Source organism: Pecten maximus, chromosome 15 (assembly GCF_902652985.1).
Source record: "Pecten maximus chromosome 15, xPecMax1.1, whole genome shotgun sequence".
Lineage (NCBI taxonomy): Eukaryota > Metazoa > Mollusca > Bivalvia > Pectinida > Pectinidae > Pecten > Pecten maximus.
This window is the reverse complement of record NC_047029.1, coordinates 33,341,811-33,366,391: the sequence shown is the minus strand read 5'-3', so window position 1 is coordinate 33,366,391 and position 24,581 is coordinate 33,341,811. Positions and strand designations below refer to the sequence as shown.

Sequence of the window (24,581 nt, the reverse complement as noted above, 5' to 3'; positions counted from 1 at the left end):
AAAATTCTGATAAGTAGGTGGGTGGTGATAGTAATATATCAACTAGAACTGTAAATGACATCAGTACAAGCCCTGCACTTAATTCTTCTGTCCTTCTATGCATGGGACACATCCGAAAAAAGAACAAAGAGATTGGAAAACAGAGAAAATAAATACCAGAAACCTGCTGATGAAATTCAGTCAGACATTTAGACAAATTCATTTACCATATAAATATGGGGTGGGTGGTGGGAGACACAACGTCCCAGAATGTAGAGAGTTGTAGTAATCCAGACAAATCTGCCATGGATACATATGTATACACGGGGTCTCACATATGTATACACGGGGTCTCACCAAAATCCAGGTAATGTGTGTGAAAACGGTTAGACTAACACGGAGATTCATTCAAGGGTCCGATTTATTGGAGAGCGTTGTTGACATGTTTCAGCAGGGTAGCCATCATCAGAATGGTTCTGATGACAGCTATCTATAGCTGAAACATGTACATGTATTTTTATATTCAAGCATTTGATTTTCAAAGTGAGAAGTATTTACAGAACCTCACATTCTTTACGTAAAGTGTGGGGGGAATTTTCCCTGTATATTAACACATAGAATGTAGTGTAGTTCATTTATGGACAAATGTTTGAAAATAACACATCCAAAATCAATGTTGATGTCAAAATATATCACCTGTCAAAATCAGAGAGCCATGTTGGAAAAGTGAAACAGCTAGGTTTCATTGATTAAATTTAATTAGCAAACAAAATAGTGGCACCTAAATCTCATTTAATTTTGTATAACATTCTTTAGACCTTGATGGAGTTATTCCTTGTGATAATTGAATATTCATGACTTGAATTTACTTCATCTCAATTTCACTGCACTTAATTGAAATCTGACACTTTTTATAATGAATTAATTATGTCCCTATCTAATTCCTGTAATCATCAATATACATAATATTAATTATTTAAATACAATATTCATATATGTATGGTACATGTACTTTGTAATATTCCATAGTAATTACATGAAATTATATTCCTTGCATATTAGATCAATATTTCTAAATACAAAATTTTTTATACAAACAAATGATCAGAATTTTATTTGCCATATTTTATTAGTCCCCTGCCGTTTGAAAAACGGTGGGACTATAGGTTTACCCTCCGTCCGTCTGTCCGTCCGTCCGTCCGTCCCTCCGTCCGCCCGTCTGTCTGTCTGTCACGCAATAGTTGTCCGGACAACTCCTCCTACTCCGATCTTAACGAAACTTGGTATACATGATCAGTATAACATGTAGTTGTGCATCCCACATTTGTTTTTTCGAAAAACCCTTTTTCAAAAAAAAATTGGGAAATGAATAGGTGCACTTCTGGCTGAGGCAGGGGACTTTGTATTGCTGTTGCAATACTATCCATCCTTGTTTTTTGGAAAAATACTTATTAACAAAAATTTAGTTAAATTTATCATTAATTTAGACCGATCCATATATAAATTTATCATTAATTTAGACCGATCCATACGTAAATTTATCATTTATTTAGACCGATCCATACATAAATTTATCATTAATTTAGACCGATCCATACGTAAATTCATCTTTAATTTAGACCGATCCACACGTAAATTTATCATCAATTTAGACCGATCCATACATAAATTTATCATTAATTAAGACCGATTCATACATAAATTTATCATTAATTTAGACTGATTCATACATAAATTTATCATCAATTTAGACCAATTCATACATAAATTTATCATTGATTTAGACCAATCCATGTGTAAAATCATTAATTTAGACCGATCCATACGTAAATTTATCATTTATTTAGACCGATCCATACATAAATTTATAATTAATTTAGACCGATCCATACATAAATTTATAATTAATTTAGACCGATCCACAAATAAATTTATAATTAATTTAGACCGATCCACACATCAATTTATAATTAATTTAGACCGATCCATACATAAATTTATCATTTATTTAGACCGATCCACATGTAAATATATCATTAATTTAGACCGATCCATACATAAATTTATAATTAATTTAGACCGATCCACAAATAAATTTATAATTAATTTAGACCGATCCACACATAAATTTATCATTTATTTAGACCGATCCATACATTTTATCATTAATTTAGACCGATCCATACATAAATTTATCATTTATTTAGATCGATCCATACGTAAATTTATCATTAATTTAGACCGATCCATACATCAATTTATTATTAATTTAGATTGATCCATACATAAATTTATCATTAATTTAGACCGATCCATACATAAATTTATCATTAATTTAGACTGATCCACATGTAAATTTATCATTAATTTAGACCAATCCATACATCAATTTATCATTAATTTAGAACGATCCACAAATAGATTTATAATTAATTTAGACCGATCCACACATCAATTTATCATTTATTTAGACCGATCCATACATCAATTTATCATTAATTTAGACCGATCCATACATAAATTTATCATTTATTTAGACCGATCCATACATAAATTTATCATTAATTTAGACCGATCCACACATAAATTTATTATTAATTTAGACCGATCCATACATAAATTTATAATTAATTTAGACTGATCCATACCTAAATTTATCATTTATTTAGACCGATCCATACATAAATTTATCATTAATTTAGACTGATCCATACATTTTATCATTAATTTAGACCGATCCACACATAACTTTATTATTAATTTAGACTGATCCATACATAAATTTATCATTAATTTAGACTGATCCATACATTTTATCATTAATTTAGACCGATCCATACATAAATTTATAATTAATTTAGACTGATCCATACATTTCATCATTAATTTAGACCGATCCATACATAAATTTATCATTTATTTAGACCGATCCACATGTAAATATATCATTAATTTAGACCGATCCATACATAAATTTATAATTAATTTAGACCGATCCACAAATAAATTTATAATTAATTTAGACCGATCCACACATAAATTTATCATTTATTTAGACCGATCCATACATTTTATCATTAATTTAGACCGATCCATACATAAATTTATCATTTATTTAGATCGATCCATACGTAAATTTATCATTAATTTAGACCGATCCATACATCAATTTATTATTAATTTAGATTGATCCATGCATAAATTTATCATTAATTTAGACCAATCCATACGTAAATTTATCATTAATTTAGACTGATCCACATGTAAATTTATCATTAATTTAGACCGATCCATACATAAATTTATCATTAATTTAGACCGATCCATACATAAATTTATTATTAATTTAGACCGATCCATACATAAATTTATCATTAATTTAGACCGATCCATACATAAATTTATTATTAATTTAGACTGATCCATACATTTTATCATTAATTTAGACCGATCCATACATAAATTTATCATTTATTTAGACCGATCCATACGTAAATTTATCATTAATTTAGACTGATCCCTACATAAATTTATCATTAATTTAGACCGATCCATACATAAATTTATCATTGATTTAGACTGATCCACATGTAAATTTATCATTAATTTAGACTGATCCCTACATAAATTTATCATTAATTTAGACCGATCCATACATAAATTTATCATTGATTTAGACTGATCCACATGTAAATTTATCATTAATTTAGACTGATCCACATGTAAATTTATCATTAATTTAGACCAATCCATACATAAATTTATCATTAATTTAGACCGATCCATACATAAATTTATCATTAATTTAGACCGATCCATACGTAAATTTATCATTAATTTAGACCGATCCATACATAAATTTATCATTAATGTAGACCGATCCCTGCATAAATTTATCATTAATTTAGACTGATCCATACATGAATTTATCATTTATTTAGACCGATCCATACATAAATTTATCATTGATTTAGACTGATCCATACATTTTATCATTAATTTAGACCGATCCACACATAAATTTATTATTAATTTAGACCGATCCATACATAAATTTATCATTTATTTAGACCGATCCATACATAAATTTATCATTAATTTAGACCGATCCACACATAAATTTATTATTAATTTAGACCGATCCATACATAAATTTATAATTAATTTAGACTGATCCATACCTAAATTTATCATTTATTTAGACCGATCCATACATAAATTTATCATTAATTTAGACTGATCCATACATTTTATCATTAATTTAGACCGATCCACACATAACTTTATTATTAATTTAGACTGATCCATACATAAATTTATCATTAATTTAGACTGATCCATACATTTTATCATTAATTTAGACCGATCCATACATAAATTTATAATTAATTTAGACTGATCCATACATTTCATCATTAATTTAGACCGATCCATACATAAATTTATCATTTATTTAGACCGATCCATACGTAAATTTATCATTAATTTAGACCGATCCATACATAAATTTATCATTAATTTAGACCGATCCATACATAAATTTATCATTAATTTAGACTGATCCACATGTAAATATATCATTAATTTAGACCAATCCTTACATCAATTTATCATTAATTCAAACCGATCCATACATAAATTTATCATTAATTTAGACTGATCCACATGTAAATTTATCATTAATTTAGACCAATCCATACATAAATTTATCATTAATTTAGACCGATCCATACATAAATTTATCATTAATTTAGACCGATCCATACGTAAATTTATCATTAATTTAGACCGATCCATACATAAATTTATCATTAATGTAGACTGATCCATACATAAATTTATCATTAATTTAGATTGATCCAGGCGTAAATTTATCACTTATTTAGACCGATCCATACATAAATTTATCATTAATCTTGACCAATCCATACATAAATTTATCATTAATTTAGACCGATCCATACATAAATATATCATTAATTTAGACCGATCCATACATCAATTTATCATTAATTTAGACCGATCCATACGTAAATTTATCATTAATTTAGACCGATCCACATGTAAATATATCATTAATTTAGACCGATCCACATGTAAATATATCATTAATTTAGACCGATCCATACATAAATTTACCATTGATTTAGACCGATCCATACATAAATTTATTATTAATTTAGACCGATCCATACGTAAATTTATCATTAATTTAGACCGATCCATGCGTAAATTTATCATTAATTTAGACCGATCCATACATAAATTTATCATTAATTTAGACCGATCCATACATAAATTTATCATTAATTTAGACCGATCCATACATAAATTTATCATTAATTTAGACCGATCCATGCGTAAATTTATCATTAATTTAGACCGATCCATACATAAATTTATCATTAATTTAGATTGATCCATGCATAAATTTATCATTAATTTAGACCAATCCATACGTAAATTTATCATTAATTTAGACTGATCCACATGTAAATTTATCATTAATTTAGACCGATCCATACATAAATTTATCATTAATTTAGACTGATCCATGCGTAAATTTATCATTAATTCAGATTGATCCATACATAAATTTATTATTAATTTAGACCGATCCATACATAAATTTATCATTAATTTAGACCGATCCATACATAATTTTTTTATTAATTTAGACCGATCCATATGTAAATTTATTATTAATTTAGATTGATCCATGCGTAAATTTATCATTAATTTAGACCGATCCATACATAAATTTATCATTAATTTAGACCGATCCATACGTAAATTTATCATTAATTTAGACCGATCCATACATAAATTTATCATTAATGTAGACTGATCCATACATAAATTTATCATTAATTTAGATTGATCCATGCGTAAATTTATCACTTATTTAGACCGATCCATACATATATTTATCATTAATCTTGACCAATCCATACTTAAAATTATCATTAATTTAGACCGATCCATACATAAATATATCATTAATTTAGACCGATCCATACATCAATTTATCATTAATTTAGACCGATCCATACGTAAATTTATCATTAATTTAGACCGATCCACATGTAAATATATCATTAATTTAGACCGATCCACATGTAAATATATCATTAATTTAGACCGATCCATACATAAATTTACCATTGATTTAGACCGATCCATACATAAATTTATTATTAATTTAGACCGATCCATACGTAAATTTATCATTAAATTAGACCGATCCATGCGTAAATTTATCATTAATTTAGACCGATCCATACATAAATTTATCATTAATTTAGACCGATCCATACATAAATTTATCATTAATTTAGACCGATCCATGCGTAAATTTATCATTAATTTAGACCGATCCATACATAAATTTATCATTAATTTAGATTGATCCATGCATAAATTTATCATTAATTTAGACCAATCCATACGTAAATTTATCATTAATTTAGACTGATCCACATGTAAATTTATCATTAATTTAGACCGATCCATACATAAATTTATCATTAATTTAGACCGATCCATACATAAATTTATTATTAATTTAGACCGATCCATACATAAATTTATCATTAATTTAGACCGATCCATACATAAATTTATTATTAATTTAGACTGATCCATACATTTTATCATTAATTTAGACCGATCCATACATAAATTTATCATTTATTTAGACCGATCCATACGTAAATTTATCATTAATTTAGACTGATCCCTACATAAATTTATCATTAATTTAGACCGATCCATACATAAATTTATCATTGATTTAGACTGATCCACATGTAAATTTATCATTAATTTAGACTGATCCCTACATAAATTTATCATTAATTTAGACCGATCCATACATAAATTTATCATTGATTTAGACTGATCCACATGTAAATTTATCATTAATTTAGACCAATCCTTACATCAATTTATCATTAATTTAAACCGATCCATACATAAATTTATCATTAATTTAGACTGATCCACATGTAAATTTATCATTAATTTAGACCAATCCATACATAAATTTATCATTAATTTAGACCGATCCATACATAAATTTATCATTAATTTAGACCGATCCATACGTAAATTTATCATTAATTTAGACCGATCCATACATAAATTTATCATTAATGTAGACTGATCCATACATAAATTTATCATTAATTTAGATTGATCCATGCGTAAATTTATCACTTATTTAGACCGATCCATACATAAATTTATCATTAATCTTGACCAATCCATACATAAATTTATCATTAATTTAGACCGATCCATACATAAATATATCATTAATTTAGACCGATCCATACATCAATTTATCATTAATTTAGACCGATCCATACGTAAATTTATCATTAATTTAGACCGATCCACATGTAAATATATCATTAATTTAGACCGATCCACATGTAAATATATCATTAATTTAGACCGATCCATACATAAATTTACCATTGATTTAGACCGATCCATACATAAATTTATTATTAATTTAGACCGATCCATACGTAAATTTATCATTAATTTAGACCGATCCATGCGTAAATTTATCATTAATTTAGACCGATCCATACATAAATTTATCATTAATTTAGACCGATCCATACATAAATTTATCATTAATTTAGACCGATCCATGCGTAAATTTATCATTAATTTAGACCGATCCATACATAAATTTATCATTAATTTAGATTGATCCATGCATAAATTTATCATTAATTTAGACCAATCCATACGTAAATTTATCATTAATTTAGACTGATCCACATGTAAATTTATCATTAATTTAGACCGATCCATACATAAATTTATCATTAATTCAGACCGATCCATACATAAATTTATCATTAATTTAGACCGATCCATACATAAATTTATTATTAATTTAGACCGATCCATACATAAATTTATCATTAATTTAGACCGATCCATACATAAATTTATTATTAATTTAGACCGATCCATATGTAAATTTATTATTAATTTAGATTGATCCATGCGTTAATTTATCAGTAATTTAGATTGATCCATACATAAATTTATCATTAATTTAGACCGATCCATACATAAATTTATCATTAATTTAGACTGATCCATGCTTAAATTTATCATTAATTCAGATTGATCCATACATAAATTTATTATTAATTTAGACCGATCCATACATAAATTTATCATTAATTTAGACCGATCCATACATAAATTTTTTATTAATTTAGACCGATCCATATGTAAATTTATTATTAATTTAGATTGATCCATGCGTAAATTTATCAGTAATTTAGATTGATCCATACATAAATTTATCATTAATTTAGACCGATCCATACATAAATTTATCATTAATTTAGACTGATCCATGCGTAAATTTATCATTAATTCAGATTGATCCATACATAAATTTATTATTAATTTAGACCGATCCATACATCAATTTATTATTAATTTAGACCGATCCATACATAAAGTTATTATTAATTTAGACCGATCCATGCGTAAATTTATCATTAATTTGATAAGGACAACACCTGATACATGTAGCTGCATCAGCATGATTTTAGTAGAAAATGAAATTTACACGTGCAGTGAAATATTTAAAATAGTTATTAAACATATATATTTTTTTTCTTATTGTTTTTTATTTGATTGGCATGTTGACTGTGTGGTTACTGACAATAAAACAAACATACATATTTAATACAATGTAACACAGAATAGTTTTGTGAATCATGTATTCAGATGCCCTATTTTAAATTCAGGACATTTTTTGTGGAGACTCAAATTTGGTGTTTTTAGCTCACCTGCCCAAAGGGCAAGTGAGTTTATTCTGTGGCACATCGCCCATCTTCCATCCAGCCGTCTGGTTTCAACTAATCCATTCAAACAGCATCTTCTCAATACCCAAGAGGCCCGAAGACCTTATATTGGCTGGTAGCCTGCTAGGGTGAAGGGCTAATTAGTTTGTTCAAATGAATAACCTTGAAATACATTCAAGGTCACAGAGGTCAAATAAGTTAAAATCTTTAAACTATGATTTCTTGATAGCCAAGAGACTCCCCAGACCTCATATTGGGCCAATAGTATTCTGGAATGAAGGCTTACAGAATTTACTTACATGAATAAACCTAGCTAACCATCTCTGATGATAGTAAACCTAGCTAACCATCTCTGATGATAATAAACCTGGCTAACCATCTCTGATGATAATAAACCTAGCTAACCTTCTCTGATGATAATAAACCTAGCTAACCATCTCTGATGATAATAAACCTAGCTAACCATCTCTGATGATAATAAACCTAGCTAACCATCTCTGATGATAATAAACCTAGCTAACCATCTCTAATGATAATAAACCTAGTTAAACATCTCTGATGATAATAAACCTAGCTAACCATCTCTGATGATAATAAACCTAGCTAAACATCTCTGATGATAATAAACCTAGCTAACCTTCTCTGATGATAATAAACCTAGCTAACCTTCTCTAATGATAATAAACCTAGCTAACCTTCTCTGATGATAATAAACCTAGCTAACCATCTCTGATGATAATAAACCTAGTTAAACATCTCTGATGATAATAAACCTAGCTAACCATCTCTGATGATAATAAACCTAGCTAACCATCTCTAATGATAATAAACCTATAACCATCTCTGATGATAATAAACCTAGCTAACCATCTCTGATGATAATAAACCTAGGTAACCATCTCTGATGATAGTAAACCTAGCTAACCATCTCTAATGATAATAAACCTAACTAACCATCTCTGATGATAATAAACCTAGCTAACCATCTCTGATGATAATAAACCTAGCTAACCATCTCTGATGATAATAAACCTAGCTAACCATCTCTAATGATAATAAACCTAGTTAAACATCTCTGATGATAATAAACCTAGCTAACCATCTCTAATGATAATAAACCTAGGTAACCATCTCTGATGATAATAAACCTAGCTAACCATCTCTGATGATAGTAAACCTAGCTAACCATCTCTGATGATAATAAACCTAGCTAACCATCTCTGATGATAATTAAACCTAGCTAACCATCTCTGATGATAATAAACCTAGCTAACCATCTCTGATGATAATAAACCTAGCTAACCATCTCTGATGATAATAAACCTAGCTAACCTTCTCTGATGATAATAAACCTAGCTAACCATCTCAGATGATAATAAACCTAGCTAACCATCTCTGATGATAATAAACCTAGCTAACCATCTCTTATGGTAATAAACCTAGTTAACCTTCTCTGATGATAATAAACCTAGTTAAACATCTCTGATGATAATAAACCTAGCTAACCTTCTCTGATGATAATAAACCTAGCTAACCATCTCTAATGATAATAAACCTAGTTAAACATCTCTGATGACAATTAACCTAGCTAACCATCTCTGATCATAATAAACCTAGCTAACCTTCTCTGATCATAATAAACCTTGCTAACCATCTCTAATGATAATAAACCTTGCTAACCATCTCTAATGATAATAAACCTAGTTAACCTTCTCTGATGATAATAAACCTAGCTAACCATCTCTGATGATAATAAACCTAGCTAACCATCTCTGATGATAATAAACCTAGCTAACCATCTCTGATGATTTGATAAAGTGGTAATCAGTGTTAGTTACTATCTGCATATAAATGATCTTAATCAACTTCAAAGTGGCTCTAGAAGCAAGTGAGCGATTCAAGCCCAATAGGCCTCTTGTTTGTAAAATGTAACATTTTGTGGATAGTCACATAGGTAGAAACACACAAAATTAACTGAAATTTTAATTGAATTAATTTAAGTTAATCTCATTCCAAGAAGGTGATTTTTTTTAGTTGTTGAAACAGACCTCTGAAATTATTCACAATGTTGTATTATATGCAGTAGTATTTCAAAATGTAAATTCAGTTGTTGACTTGGTTTTTCAACACTAATCTTACCGTGGTATGAAAATAATTGCAATATGACAATATAAAATGAGAAACAACCATTTTCCTGTTACAATTTGTGGCAAAAGTAATTCATGGACATATGAGTTCATGGTCTAGGGTACCCATTAATGAAACTAAGATAATGGTGAATGTCTTCACAGTAGTGACTCACTGTTAATGAGCCTTTGTGTTATATTTCAGTATTCGAAGGTACGGGACACTATGTTCACCTCTCACCTCTGCTGTACGTTACTAATACTGATGTGTATTGCCATCATTCAACTCGTCATTTTACATCAGTAAGTATAGATATATCTGTTGTCAGTGGCAACGATAAGCTTGTTATTTCCAGTTATATATTGATTCAGAGCCTAACGTTATATTACAATTGTTCTTAATGAGAATAGTTGATGTCAAACTTTTTGTGTGTCACAGGTGAGAACCATTTTTATCACTGCTAGCAGCAGAACTCACCTATATGATAATTACTGAAAGTGTTTTCGTTTTCAGAAAACGAGAAAATTTACATCGGTATACCCACATTTCCTCTGACTTGTTTTGTTGTTAATTATAAAAATATGAAATATGAAAAATATTGAAGTGATTTCTATGAAGCACATTCTTGAGGTTAATATCTTTATTCAGTTCATTGATTTGATGTGAAGTTTTTAAATTATACATATTTCACAGCCAAAGTTTAAAGTGATAGAATTTAGTAAGATGGGATTGATCGAACAATGATATAATTAAAACTTTGAAAAGTGGAAACATCATTACTTTGAATTGTAAAATGTATATATTAATATATCTGATATAGGAGAGGTAATTACAAGCCATTAATATATATTATATATCTGATATAGGGGAGGTAATTACAAGCCATTAATATATCTGATATAGGGGAGGTAATTACAAGCCATTAATATATATTAATATATCTGATATAGGGGAGGTAATTACAAGCCATTAATATATCTGATATAGGGGAGGTAATAACAAGCCATTAATATATATTAATATATCTGATATAGGGGAGGTAATTACAAGCCATTAATATATCTGATAAAGGGGAGGTAATTACAAGCCATTAATATATCTGATATAGGGGAGGTAATTACAAGCCATTAATATATATTAATATATCTGATATAGGGGAGGTAATTACAAGCCATTAATATATTTGATATAGGGGAGGTAATTACAAGCCATTAATGTATATTAATATATCTGATATAGGGGAGGTAATTACAAGCCATTGATATATATAAGTATATCTGATATAGGGGAGGTAATTACAAGCCATCAATATATATCAATATATCTGATAAAGGGGAGGTAATTACAAGCCATTAATATATCTGATATAGGGGAGGTAATTACAAGCCATCAATATATATCAATATATCTGATAAAGGGGAGGTAATTACAAGCCATTAATATATCTGATATAGGAGAGGTAATTACAAGCCATCAATATATATCAATATATCTGATAAAGGGGAGGTAATAACAAGCCATTAATATATCTGATATAGGGGATTTGGTTTCCAATCCAGGTATATGTAAACCATCTATTTTAACAAAAAGTCACTTTAAGTGTTGAATTGATAAATATTTAGATGAAAGTTTAAGTGATTTTGTTCAAACATCTCTGAGTACTAATGTTGTTTTATGAGTCCACATCTTTGTAACATCATTATTTCAGTCAAAAATGCTTTCTGTTTCAGATCAATAATTTTAGCAATATTTTTCCCGTCATGTTTCGTCATTATCATCATTTTGTTCCTGTTGGTTTTATCCGAGTCCTCACAGGTAAGTCAGATTTTAAAATATTAGATTTTTTCTGAAGTGCCCTCATACACTGCATCTGATATTTCTAAACACTGGTCAATATTTCTATTTTTCCAAGAAAATAAACACAAACAAACAAACAAAAATGTTGCAAAAAAAATAAACATGAGAGGAGTCGCTTGAATTTATACAAGCCAAAATTACAGTATTCAGATGTGTCTGGCTAAAAAAGAGGCATCTAATGATATTGATAATCTGTTTATTTTAAATTTGTTTAGTACATTGTTTTTCAAGACAGCGAATCTTACATTACAGACAAAGTTTTTCTTTCTTTCTTCAGTTTATGCCAAAAGGACTGAGATCTGCAGCCACGAAAATCGCAGTCAATAAATGGCTCAATCAAATAGTGACCACCCTGGCCGTCTCTGTCCTCTTTGTGGCCTCTGTGTTTGCCATGGTATGTATATCTATCTATATTTAGTCACGATAATATTGTGTTGCTCAGAAGGCGAGTCACTCCTTGTTTTTTTTACCTCCAACAAAGAAAGTTACAAATTTTACAGTATTAGTCCGACAAAACGTCACGTGAGACTATATATATGTATTATTGTTATTTTTCTTGCTTAATGTCCTCATCAACATCTCAGTTTTGCATTTAGATTCTTTTCTCAAAAAGTGTAAGTCTAGTTTTAATCAAACTTCGTATATATACGGTAAACCTTTGGTTAGTTCGAACACTTTATCACTAGGCCTCCACCACTGGGTTGTGAGTTCGAAACCCACACGGGCAGTTGCCAGGTACTGACCGGTGGTTTTTCTCCAGGTACTCCATCTTTCCTCTACCTCCAAAACCAGGCACGTCCTTAAATGACCCTAGCTGTTAATAGGACGTTTAACAAAATAAACCAAATAAAGCGATGAATATTTTCATGTCACTTGACCCACGACAGACTTATCGATAGAGACCAATATGTTTGTGTAGAAAGTAACATTTGTTTCGCTGTCACATATTTCCAGACTGATGAATCTTGAACACATCTATATACATGTTTCACAGAATTATTCTGTGTTAATGGTATGTTTGTTTCTTTTATTTTCAGTTTTTCCTTGGAACCAACAGTTATATTGAATGTCTTTCATCATATTATGGAATATCTCAATCCAGTTTCAACATAAGTTTGGTGCATTTGGCAAATATCTCGCGAGTAACCGAAACTAACATATGCCACCAATCAGATGCGACGACACATTTCCCTGAACACTTTACCTTCTGTGTTATGCTAGCTATGATAGGCTGTGCTGTATACGTACAGGCCAGTAGTGTGTTCAAACTTGTCGTACTCCTTGTCATGTTATTAGGCTATTGTGTGATAGTCGAAGTGTTCTTCGTCAATTTGTATGACAATCGGGACTTACTATTGGTGGCAGGAAGTGGGTAAGTAAAAATTCCACTTTATTTCGTTAACCCCAACCACCACAACTTGCCGTAGGCAGCAGTGTTGCTTCTTGTCCATCTTCATAGTTACTATAATTACCGTATACACCAACCAATAGTTAAAATTTCTTCTTTTATCTTTTAAATTTCTACTGAAGTTAACATAAATAATTAATAACATCCCAAACATTCTGTCATACTCTGTCCCTATAATTATTCCATTTATAAGTTATAAGCGATAAGTTTTGAGATGCTGACATGTTATTAGCTCACCTGCCTGAAGGGTAGATGACTTTGACCTTCATTCAAGGTCACGCATGGGTCAAATAGGCTATAATCTTCAAACAACTTCTCAATAACCAAGACTCCCAGGTACTTGATGTTGGGCCTGTCTGTATCATGCTGGGATGTAGGGTTACCAAGTTTGTTCAAATGAATGACCTTTTGCACCTACATTCAAGGTCACAGGGGTGAAATAGGCTCAAATCTTTAAACAATGATTTTGCGATAGCCAAGAGTCACCAATCAGTGATATTTGGCCAATAGTTGCTGGAATGAAGGACTAGATTGACATGAATAACCTAGCTTACTCTGATATTTGAATAAAGTGGTAATCAGCATAGTATCTGTAGAAATGACCTCAATAAACTTCAACTTTCTGTAGAGCTAGGTGAGTGATACAGGCTCACTGGGCCTCTTGTTATGTACAGGTGTGGTCTGTTGTTATGTTAAGTTGTGGTATAATGTTCGGGTGTGGTCTGTGTTTCAGTAAGGAGCTCGGTGACCCAGTTTCCTTTATCCCCCTGAAGTGGGAGACAGTAGCAGTGCTGGTGGTGCTAGTCGGGATCCTTTTTGTACAGACACAACAAGTAGAATCTACATCCAGACTCGACTTTCTGTGGAAAGTCCAGGTAAGGCTGTGGATAGGTAGTTCACTCAACAGATGTCAATATACAGTCCATCAAGGGCATTCCCGGTCATTCGTATATAAAGGCCACTTGTTTGGGTTATAATGTAATGCCATTTATCATATCTGAACCTCAATATAAAAGACATGCACCTGTCTATGAAAAACACTAAGACCACATTTGTGTTCTCCCTTGAATGACTTTTATAGACAGGTTTGACTGTATGAACCTCTATAAAGGTCAACTGCTTATAAATGATCCTTTTATGTACTCCGTTTAGTGGTCTTTATAGACAGGTTTGACTGTATGAACCTCTATAAAGGCCACCTGTCTATAAAGGTCACTTTTGTGTACTCCCTTGAGTGAACTTTATTGACAGGTTTGACTCTACAAATCTCAATAAAGTCTACCTGTCTATAAAGGCTCATTGTGTGTACTCCCTTGATTGACCTTATAGACAGGTTTGACTGTAGTATCTCTTTAAAAGGCCACCTGTCTATAAAGGTCACTTTTGTGTACTCCCTTGAGTGAACTTTATTGACAGGTTTGACTGTATATGTTCCAACCAGTGGCTTTATAGAGAGGTTTTGATGTAGAGACAAACCATCAGTAAATGAGCAGTAAGGGCACACAAGTCACATTAGCTGTGATGTTTTGTAAAAGTCATCATCTGGGATATTTTACATCACACCTCTGAGGTCATAAGTACTTCTGAAGAATCTGCTTTTCTTGTTTCGAAATTTATTTCAATCTTTGTATGATCATTTATGAACACTGGATAGATTTCTGGAAAACTTCTGTAAGGGAAGTTGTCACATAAACTATCAAGAAATCTAAGAATGTGACATCAGAAATGTAGGAATTATTGGATAAATCTGTATCTGTAGGCGTACAAATGTTTGTATCTGTAGGCGTACAAATGTTTGCATCTGTAGGCGTACAAATGTTTGTATCTGTAGGCGTACAAATGTTTGTATCTGTAGGCGTACAATGTAGGCGTACAAATGTTTGTATCTCTAGGCGTACAAATGTTTGTATCTCTGTAGGCGTACAAATGTTTGTATCTGTAGGCGTACAAATGTTTGTATCTCTGTAGGCGTACAAATGTTTATCTCTGTAGGCATACAAATGTTTATCTCTGTAGGCGTACAAATGTTTGTATCTCTGTAGGCGTACAAGTGTTTGTATCTCTGTAGGCGTACAAATGTTTGTATCTCTGTAGGCGTACAAATGTTTGTATCTCTAGGCGTACACATTTTTGTATCTCTGTAGGCGTACAAATGTTTGTATCTCGATCTGTAGGCCTACAAATGTTTGTATCTCTGTAGGCATACAAATGTTTATCTCTGTAGGCATACAAATTTTTGTATCTCAGTAGGCGTACAAATGTTTGTATCTCTAGGCGTACAAATGTTTGTATCTCTGTAGGCGTACAAATGTTTATCTCTGTAGGCGTACAAATGTTTATCTCTGTAGGTGTACAAATGTTTTTTATCTCTGTAGGCGACCGAAGAGAAGGAGGAGATGGAGAGTCTGCGAGCCTACAACAAGAGGCTTGTCACCAACATCCTTCCAATCAATGTGGCTGAACACTTCATGAAAAACACATACAAAAAGGATGAGGTGAGTGGGTGCGGTGGTGGTGAGTGGTTAGTGGTCGGTGGGATTGGTCAGTAGTGAGTGGGTTCGGTCAGTGGTCGGTAGTAAGTGGGTTCGGTCAGTAGTCAGTGGTCAGTGGTGAATGGGTGTAGTGAATGGATTTAGTGAGTGGTCAGTTAAGTTGGTCAGTAGTGAGTGATTAAAGTGAGTGCAGGTCAGTGGACATGGTCAGTGGTGAATGGGTGTAATGAATGGATGTGGTATGTGGTCAGTTTGATTGGTCAGTAGTGAGTGATTAAAGTGAGTGGTCAGTGGACATGGTCAGTGATGAATGGGTGTAGTGAATGGTCAGTTGGGTTGGTCAGTAGTGAGTGAGTGTGGTCAGTGGGCATAGTTTGTGTGTATATTCTTTGAGATTAAGGAAATTCTTAAACTTCAGGCCAGCTTGTTTGTAATCAAGAATAGTGTAAACCATTTTCAATATAATTATCCTTTATAGTTAAAATACATGGTCTCTGTATATTATATATAGATGATTAACCCGGAACATTCTACATATAATTAAATAGCATAGAATTTACTAAACGTCATTCTTTATCAAACAAAACAATAATATAGAGAAATCACTGGAATTGTATTGATTCTGTGTTAACGTTGAACCTGAGCACACACATAACACTTGTAACTTGTTTGTTTAAGGACTTGTACTACATGGATTCGGAGAACTCGTGTATTATGTTTGCATCCATAACCAACTTTTCCGAGTTTTACATGGAGCTGGAGGGAAACAATGAGGGTGTGGAATGTCTCCGTCTCCTTAACGAGATCATTGCCGACTTTGACGAAGTATGCTAATTAATTACATTAATGAATATTGACATTTTCAAAGAAAATTTATATGAAATTAATGATATTTTAAATTTTACATGAAATTAATGATATTTTAAAAGTTATATGAAATTAACAATATTTGAAAATTTATATAAAATTAAAGATAATCAAGAAGCAATATAATTTCAACATGGCAGAAATTAATAATCAATGTCCAAAGGAGCTTGAATGTATCGGTGAGATTTTGAAATCAAAGTTTAAAATTGACAATTGAAGCAAAAATTTCATCATGTTTAGTTTTATCCTTCTTAATTTATATCTCTATCTACAAGTTCATTGACAATAGAAAACCTCAGTAAAATTATATAATAAATCATCATATTTGTATTCATATTACTGAGAAATTCTTGTTTTACACAGGTACTGGGGGATGAGAAATTTGGATGTATTGAGAAGATAAAGACAATCGGGTCGACTTATATGGCTGCATCTGGTCTCACACCCCAGACAAACTTTTCAGACATGAGTCATGTTATTGCTCTTGCGGAGTATGCCTTTGCTATTCAGGCACAGCTGCAGTATGTCAACGAGCATTCCTTCAACAACTTCAAACTCCGAATCGGTCAGTAATATTCCCTCAATACAGTTCAAAATTGTCAATGAGCATTCCTTCTACAACTTCAAACTCCGAATTGGTCAGTAATATTCCCTCAATACAGTTCAAAATTGTCAATGAGCATTCCTTCTACAACTTCAAACTCCGAATTGGTCAGTAATATTCCCTCAATACAGTTCAAAATTGTCAATGAGCATTCCTTCTACAACTTCAAACTCCCAATTGGTCAGTAATATTCCCTCAATACAGTTCAAAATTGTCAATGAGCATTCCTTCATCAACTTCAAACTCCAAATTGGTCAGTAATATTCCTTCAATACAGTTCAAAATTGTCAATGAGCATTCCTTCTACAACTTCAAACTCCGAATTGGTCAGTAATATTCCCTCAATACAGTTCAAAATTGTCAATGAGCATTCCTTCAACAACTTCAAACTCCAAATTGGTCAGTAATATTCCTTCAATACAGTTCAAAATTGTCAATGAGCATTCCTTTCTACGACTTCAAACTCCAAATTGGTCAGTAATATTCCTTCAGTACAGTTCAAAATTGTCAAGGGTATTCCTTTATCAACTTTAATTTCAGAGTCTCTAGTGATGTTCCTACTACAGGTTTACTTCAATAAGATTCAGAATTGTCAATTGCACATTTTATGTTAGTACTTTCTAATTGATAACTTCAAATTTAGTGTAGTTCAGTGATAATCATTCAAGAAATTCAAATTCAGAATCTTTAAAAAAAAAATTTAATCTGACAATTTCATCAACAATTTTGAACTTGGAGAAGTCCTTCAATAAAAATGAGATTAGGAAAGTGCCTTTGGTGTATCTTCCAATAAATATTTCGGTTATTTGATAATTAATATAAAAGATGATATCCATTAAGAACTATATTTTTTTCTTTATGTATGAATTGTTTTTGTTCTTAAGGTGAGAAATCATGTAAATGATTAGTGATTTGTTTTTTCCGAATAGGTCGATTGATTATTTCTGATTTCAGGAATGAACGTGGGGCCTGTAGTCAGCGGAGTTATCGGCGCCCGTAAGCCTCACTATGATATCTGGGGAAACAGCGTGAATGTTGCCAGTAGAATGGACAGTACCGGGCTGCCCAACTGTATACAGGTACTGCTCAGCTCCTGGAGTTTTTTCCGGTTTTCCTGATGCTGACTAATATCATATCTTTCCTGTTATAAGCCCAGGGCTTTAATACTTAAACTCTAGCTTGTTACCAGACATGGGCTAAATACTCATCAATAGATATGTACTTATAGCAAGTTATATTACAATGATCAAGTTTCTCAGCTTTTTCAGTTTTTATTTTCTGCCTGCCATGCCACACCTGTAGACTCTGCATTTAGGTCATTTTCTTCAGTCAATAAAGATTTTAAGATGGCATTTTGTTTTTAAATTCTTTACATCTGTATCATTTATATTTTTAGATAAATTAAAAATAAAACAACTTGGTAAAAATACCTGGTTTATTTTGAAAAAAAAATGTTTGGAGTTTCTAGAAGTTTTGAAGATAAGGACTGTTGACTAAGGCTCAATGTCATGTTGGTGCGCTTTACATAATTCTCTGTTTGAAAGATAATTGAAATGCAAATTCCTGAAATTGAAAATCTGTTGCCCCTATTACAACTCTGTCAAGAATGTTTTCTCGTCATTTCCTAACTACCCAAGGTAAACCTCAACTTTGACCTGGAAAAATTTACATGTATATCTAAACGTTTGTTTTGATCAATATCTATTTCATTAAATTACTTTTAAAATGTTTTGTTTTCTAGGTAACACAGGATATGCACAACATTTTGTCAGTCAGAGGATATGAGCTGAAGTGTCGTGGCATTGTCAAGGTCAAGGGCAAGGGTGATATGACCACGTATTTCCTTACCGGACGTCCAGACGGCAAAAGTCACATGGTTATGCAGACCTAATGTTATTGCTCATATGGCAATTTAATCAAATTTAAACACAGTGCTTTTTTCTATTTGAGAAACAGATTAGTCCAGTTTTCGTGTCATTTTGGATGTGTACAAGTATGGTGTAAAATAACACCCACATGCAACTTTTTAAAGTGGCACTACAGTCTAAGGGAGACTACTCCCAGAATTTTGATTGACTGAAGATCTGACTGTCCAACAGGGGCCTTAGAAAGTTGAATGATATTTTGTTATAATGGTAAAAGTTAATCCAGTTTTTCTGTTTAACATTAAGATTTTTAACTTATTTTTTTTTACATCCTCCTGTTATTTTGAGTTCGTTATCTTGCCCTAGTCATGGATTGTCATGGACTAATAGCTAGTCCATTGATTTTAATGGGTGTTTCGCTAATAAATAGTTGATTTATTTTAATGTGGTTTTAACTAGTCAGTTGATTTTAATTGGTTTTTAAGCTAATAACTAGTCAGTTGATTTTAATTGGTCTTTTTTAACTAATATCTAGTCAGCTGATTTTAATGGGGTTTAACTAATAACTAATCAATTGATTTTAATGAGGTTTTAACTAATAACTAGTCTGTTAATTTTAATGGGGTTTAACTAGTAACTAGTCTGTTAATTTTAATGGGGTTTAACTAATTAATAATCAAGTAATTTTAATGGGGTTTAACTAATTAATAATCAAGTGATTTTAATGGGTCTTTTTTAACTAATTATTAGTCAGTTGATTTTTATGGGGTTTTAAGCTTATAACTACTCAGTTGATTTTGATGAACTTTCAACTAATATATAGTCCACTGATTGTCATTATCTTTAGATAAGATGATATAGGATAGTGAACATTTTATCAAAGAAAGATTTTTTTTCAATTACCATATTTTGAGATTTCTTTGCACTATACAAAATATGTTCACATTTCGTGGATGTTATAAGATCATCCATTGGTATTCAAATGTTTAATAAGTTTTGTCTTTGATAAGAATGTGGTACTAGTGATGATTATGTACATGTATGTCTTTAGCACCATACACATAAGATATCATGCAGACATGAAAACTACCTAAAACTTAATATAAATGTATATTTAATATTTTTTAAATGAAAATTAGATTGGATTTCATAAAGGTATAGATTTTTTTTCTCACAATAGTTGTGATGACAAGTTACATATCTCATGTATATTTTTATAGTAGGGTGTACATCTTGTCTATGTTATGTGAAAATTGTGATGTTTCAACCAAATATATGATTTATCATCCTGTATAGAAAAATACATATACTCATAGTGATGAAAGAACTTCGGATGTAGTCTCTGTCATATAGGTCCTTAAACTGTTGATGCCGTCCTCCCGTCACCATGGTAACTGTGTTTGTATATATATACAATATGCTTTCTGACCCTCTCGTTTACATGATAGTCATGTGCTATACACATCTACATGCCCTGCCCCTCTTGTCACCATGGTAACTGTATACACACACACATGTATATACTTTCTACCCCTCCTGTCACCATGGTAACCATGTGTTATACACTTTATATGCCCTCTTGCTCTTATCACCATGGTAACTGTATACACACACACACAAACATGTATATACTAAATTCCTGCCCCTCCTGTCACCATGGTAACTGTTTGTATACAAACATATATATATATATATACGTCGTGCCATTTCTGTCACCATGGTAACTGTATACACACACATGTATATATGTCTTGCCCCTCCTGTTACCATGGTAACCTTGTGTATGCACATACATGTATACATATACATCCTGCCATACCTGTCACCATGGAAACTTTTTTTTTTTATATACATGTGCTTGTGTATGTGTAGCCTGGTATGTTTGTATGTGTCTTTTACATATTCTTGCCAATGATCTATGTATTTAGTGTTGTTGTTTTTTCTGTTATAGTATACAAATATTGATATTGATGATAACTGCTAGTCAGAGTGCATATATTTGTTCGTTTTTATGTATTATACCAGAGACCTATATACTAGGGATTCGCGACAACCGCTTTTCTCGCAGAGTCACGACCTCACCTATTGTTCTCATAACCGGATGTATATTTAGCACGAGATCTAGCGAGACCAAGCGCTGCGGCTGCGCAATAGGTGGATATCAGAGTTGTTTATATTAGTGACATATGTGCCGTGCCAAGAGTGTCACCGCGTTTGGCCGAGATAACTTCACACTGGCGATAGTTATACCTTTGCACTGTAATGTATATCGGCAGATGTGAACAACGATATTTAAGTAGTGTCTTACCGAAAAAAGCACCATTTTTCCGTTAAAGATTTATATAGAAACACATGGAAAATGTCGTCCGATTTTCTGCCATTAGACCATGATCTAAATTTCGATGTATAGAGAAATATACTGACGACGATTTTTATATTTTCGATAGTGATACTGACTTCAGTCAGTGCTTCCCTAATTATACCGGACTCTTACAAGGGGAAATATAATCACCTGTGTTATTTTCTTTGTATCTAAATACACTTTATTAATGACAACTGTCCAAGTATTGAATCACAGGGGCATGTCTAGTTTTATATTACAGAAATAGTCATAAATACCTATATATATTGACAATATATATAGGTATTTATGACTATTTCTGTAATATAAAACTAGACATGCCCCTGTGATTGAATTACAGATGCTTGATCTTTTCTTGCTAATTTATACCGACGACATGGCTTTATTTGTTAACTGCCCAGAAGATTTACAAATTATGTTGGATTCTTTATATGCATATATCATAAAATGGAATCTGGTGGTCAATGTTGATATAACTAAAATCATGGTGTTTAGAAATTGTGGACAAATAAGAAATAATGAGCCATGGAAATATAATAATGAATAATAATGACAATATAGAAATTGTTGACAGTTTTAAATTATTGGGTATGCTGTTCAACTACAATGGGAAGTTTTACAAAACACAAAAACATTTTGCAGAACAAGGCAGAAAAGCTTTATTTTCTCCGACAACTTCTCTTAGAAATCATTGCCTGAATGTAGAAACTCATTGTTCTATATTTGATTCGTATGTAAACAGTATTTTACGTTATGCATCGGAAATATAGGGATTTCATAAAGCACCAGATGTCGAAAGCGTACATTAGAAATTCTGTAAAAAAAAATACTGAACTTAATAAGGTGCCTAAATCAACTTGCAATGACTTTTGTTTACTGTGAATTGGGTAGATTACCATTAACTATTATGAGAAAATTAAGAGTGTTCAAATATTGGTGAAACAGTCGGGTAATCTGGTATTGAAAACATGTCTTGATGAAATGGTAAATGAGAATGACGTGTGGATATGTGACATTAAGAATGAATTAGCCGCTTTAGGTATTGAGTACATGTTTTATTCTAAATCACCAGTAGACTATGCTTTTAAAAGCATTGAGCAGAGATTGACCGATGTTACAAAACAAAACATGTTAACAGACATCTAGTTCTTCGAAAGGTAGATTATATATCGATATCTGATAGATAGCCACTGTGTACAGTTTTAAACCTATAGAAACTAAATATAAATGTATGTGGAGCATCCTCACACAAATTAAATATAGAAATAGGTAGACATAATAATATTACCCAAAGAAATAGAACCTGTAACAATTGTGATTTGGGTGACATCGAGGGCGAGTTTCATTTTATTTTGATGTGTCCATTATATACAGGTCTGAGGGTAAAATGTATAAAACAATATTACTACAAAAGACATTCTGTTTTTAAATTAATCCAACTATTATCTGTTAATAATGTTAGAGAGTTGTCAAATTTAGGTTAATATCTATACTTGGCTTGCAAAAGACAAAATTTATTAGTGTAGATAATTTTATATTGAACAGTTTTCATGTACATGTATGTAACACTCTCCTGTACACATCTGTAGTTGTTTAATGTTATATATCTTGTATACCTATAGGCCTTAGAGCTCATCTGCACCCACCACTAGACCAGTGATTCGTTGATTTATTTCACCAGCAGTTTTACAGTATAAAAACCAGCAATAAAACTATGCCTTTTATCTTTTTTTAGAGATATTTCTTGTTTATTAGACAAATGCTATAGCAAAAGTCTTAAGTAAAATGAAAAAAAAAAAAAAAAAAAAACCACCGTCATGTTTGATGATTGATAATATTTTATTATTTAGTATTGAAAACTTTGATAGGTCATGTGCCAATGGTAGATCTTTTCTTCTTTGGCTTTCTGAAAAAAAAATCAAATTTAATAAGTATTGATACATTATGGTATAGAATAGGCAGAGAAGCTTCTATAAGATTTAAATTTGAAACATTCAAATTTCAAATACCCTGCAGATAATTCATATACCCCAAATGTTGATTAAACAGATTCGTAAATTCAAAATTAACCTAAAACATATATATCTAAATATGAATGGACACATTTAAGTTTAATTAGGGAATGAGGACACACCTGAGGGATTTTTGTCTTCCAGAGTACAGGTAAATATTTA

General features: G+C 31.1%; 1 protein-coding gene across 1 annotated transcript in view; it reads left to right on the top strand.

The window, feature by feature from the left end:
• The window catches only part of LOC117343741 (adenylate cyclase type 5-like), a 91,676-nt gene extending 69,615 nt beyond the window's left edge, over positions 1-22,061 (top strand). Inside the window, exons 10-19 of the mRNA XM_033906220.1 lie at positions 11,157-11,254; positions 12,683-12,767; positions 13,087-13,203; positions 13,847-14,181; positions 14,951-15,092; positions 16,593-16,712; positions 17,388-17,534; positions 17,940-18,141; positions 19,135-19,259; positions 19,922-22,061. Coding sequence (XP_033762111.1) covers positions 11,157-11,254; positions 12,683-12,767; positions 13,087-13,203; positions 13,847-14,181; positions 14,951-15,092; positions 16,593-16,712; positions 17,388-17,534; positions 17,940-18,141; positions 19,135-19,259; positions 19,922-20,071 — 1,521 coding nt within the window. The 3' untranslated portion in view covers positions 20,072-22,061. The remainder of the gene's footprint in view (positions 1-11,156; positions 11,255-12,682; positions 12,768-13,086; positions 13,204-13,846; positions 14,182-14,950; positions 15,093-16,592; positions 16,713-17,387; positions 17,535-17,939; positions 18,142-19,134; positions 19,260-19,921) is intronic.
• Positions 22,062-24,581: the final 2,520 nt, after the last annotated feature.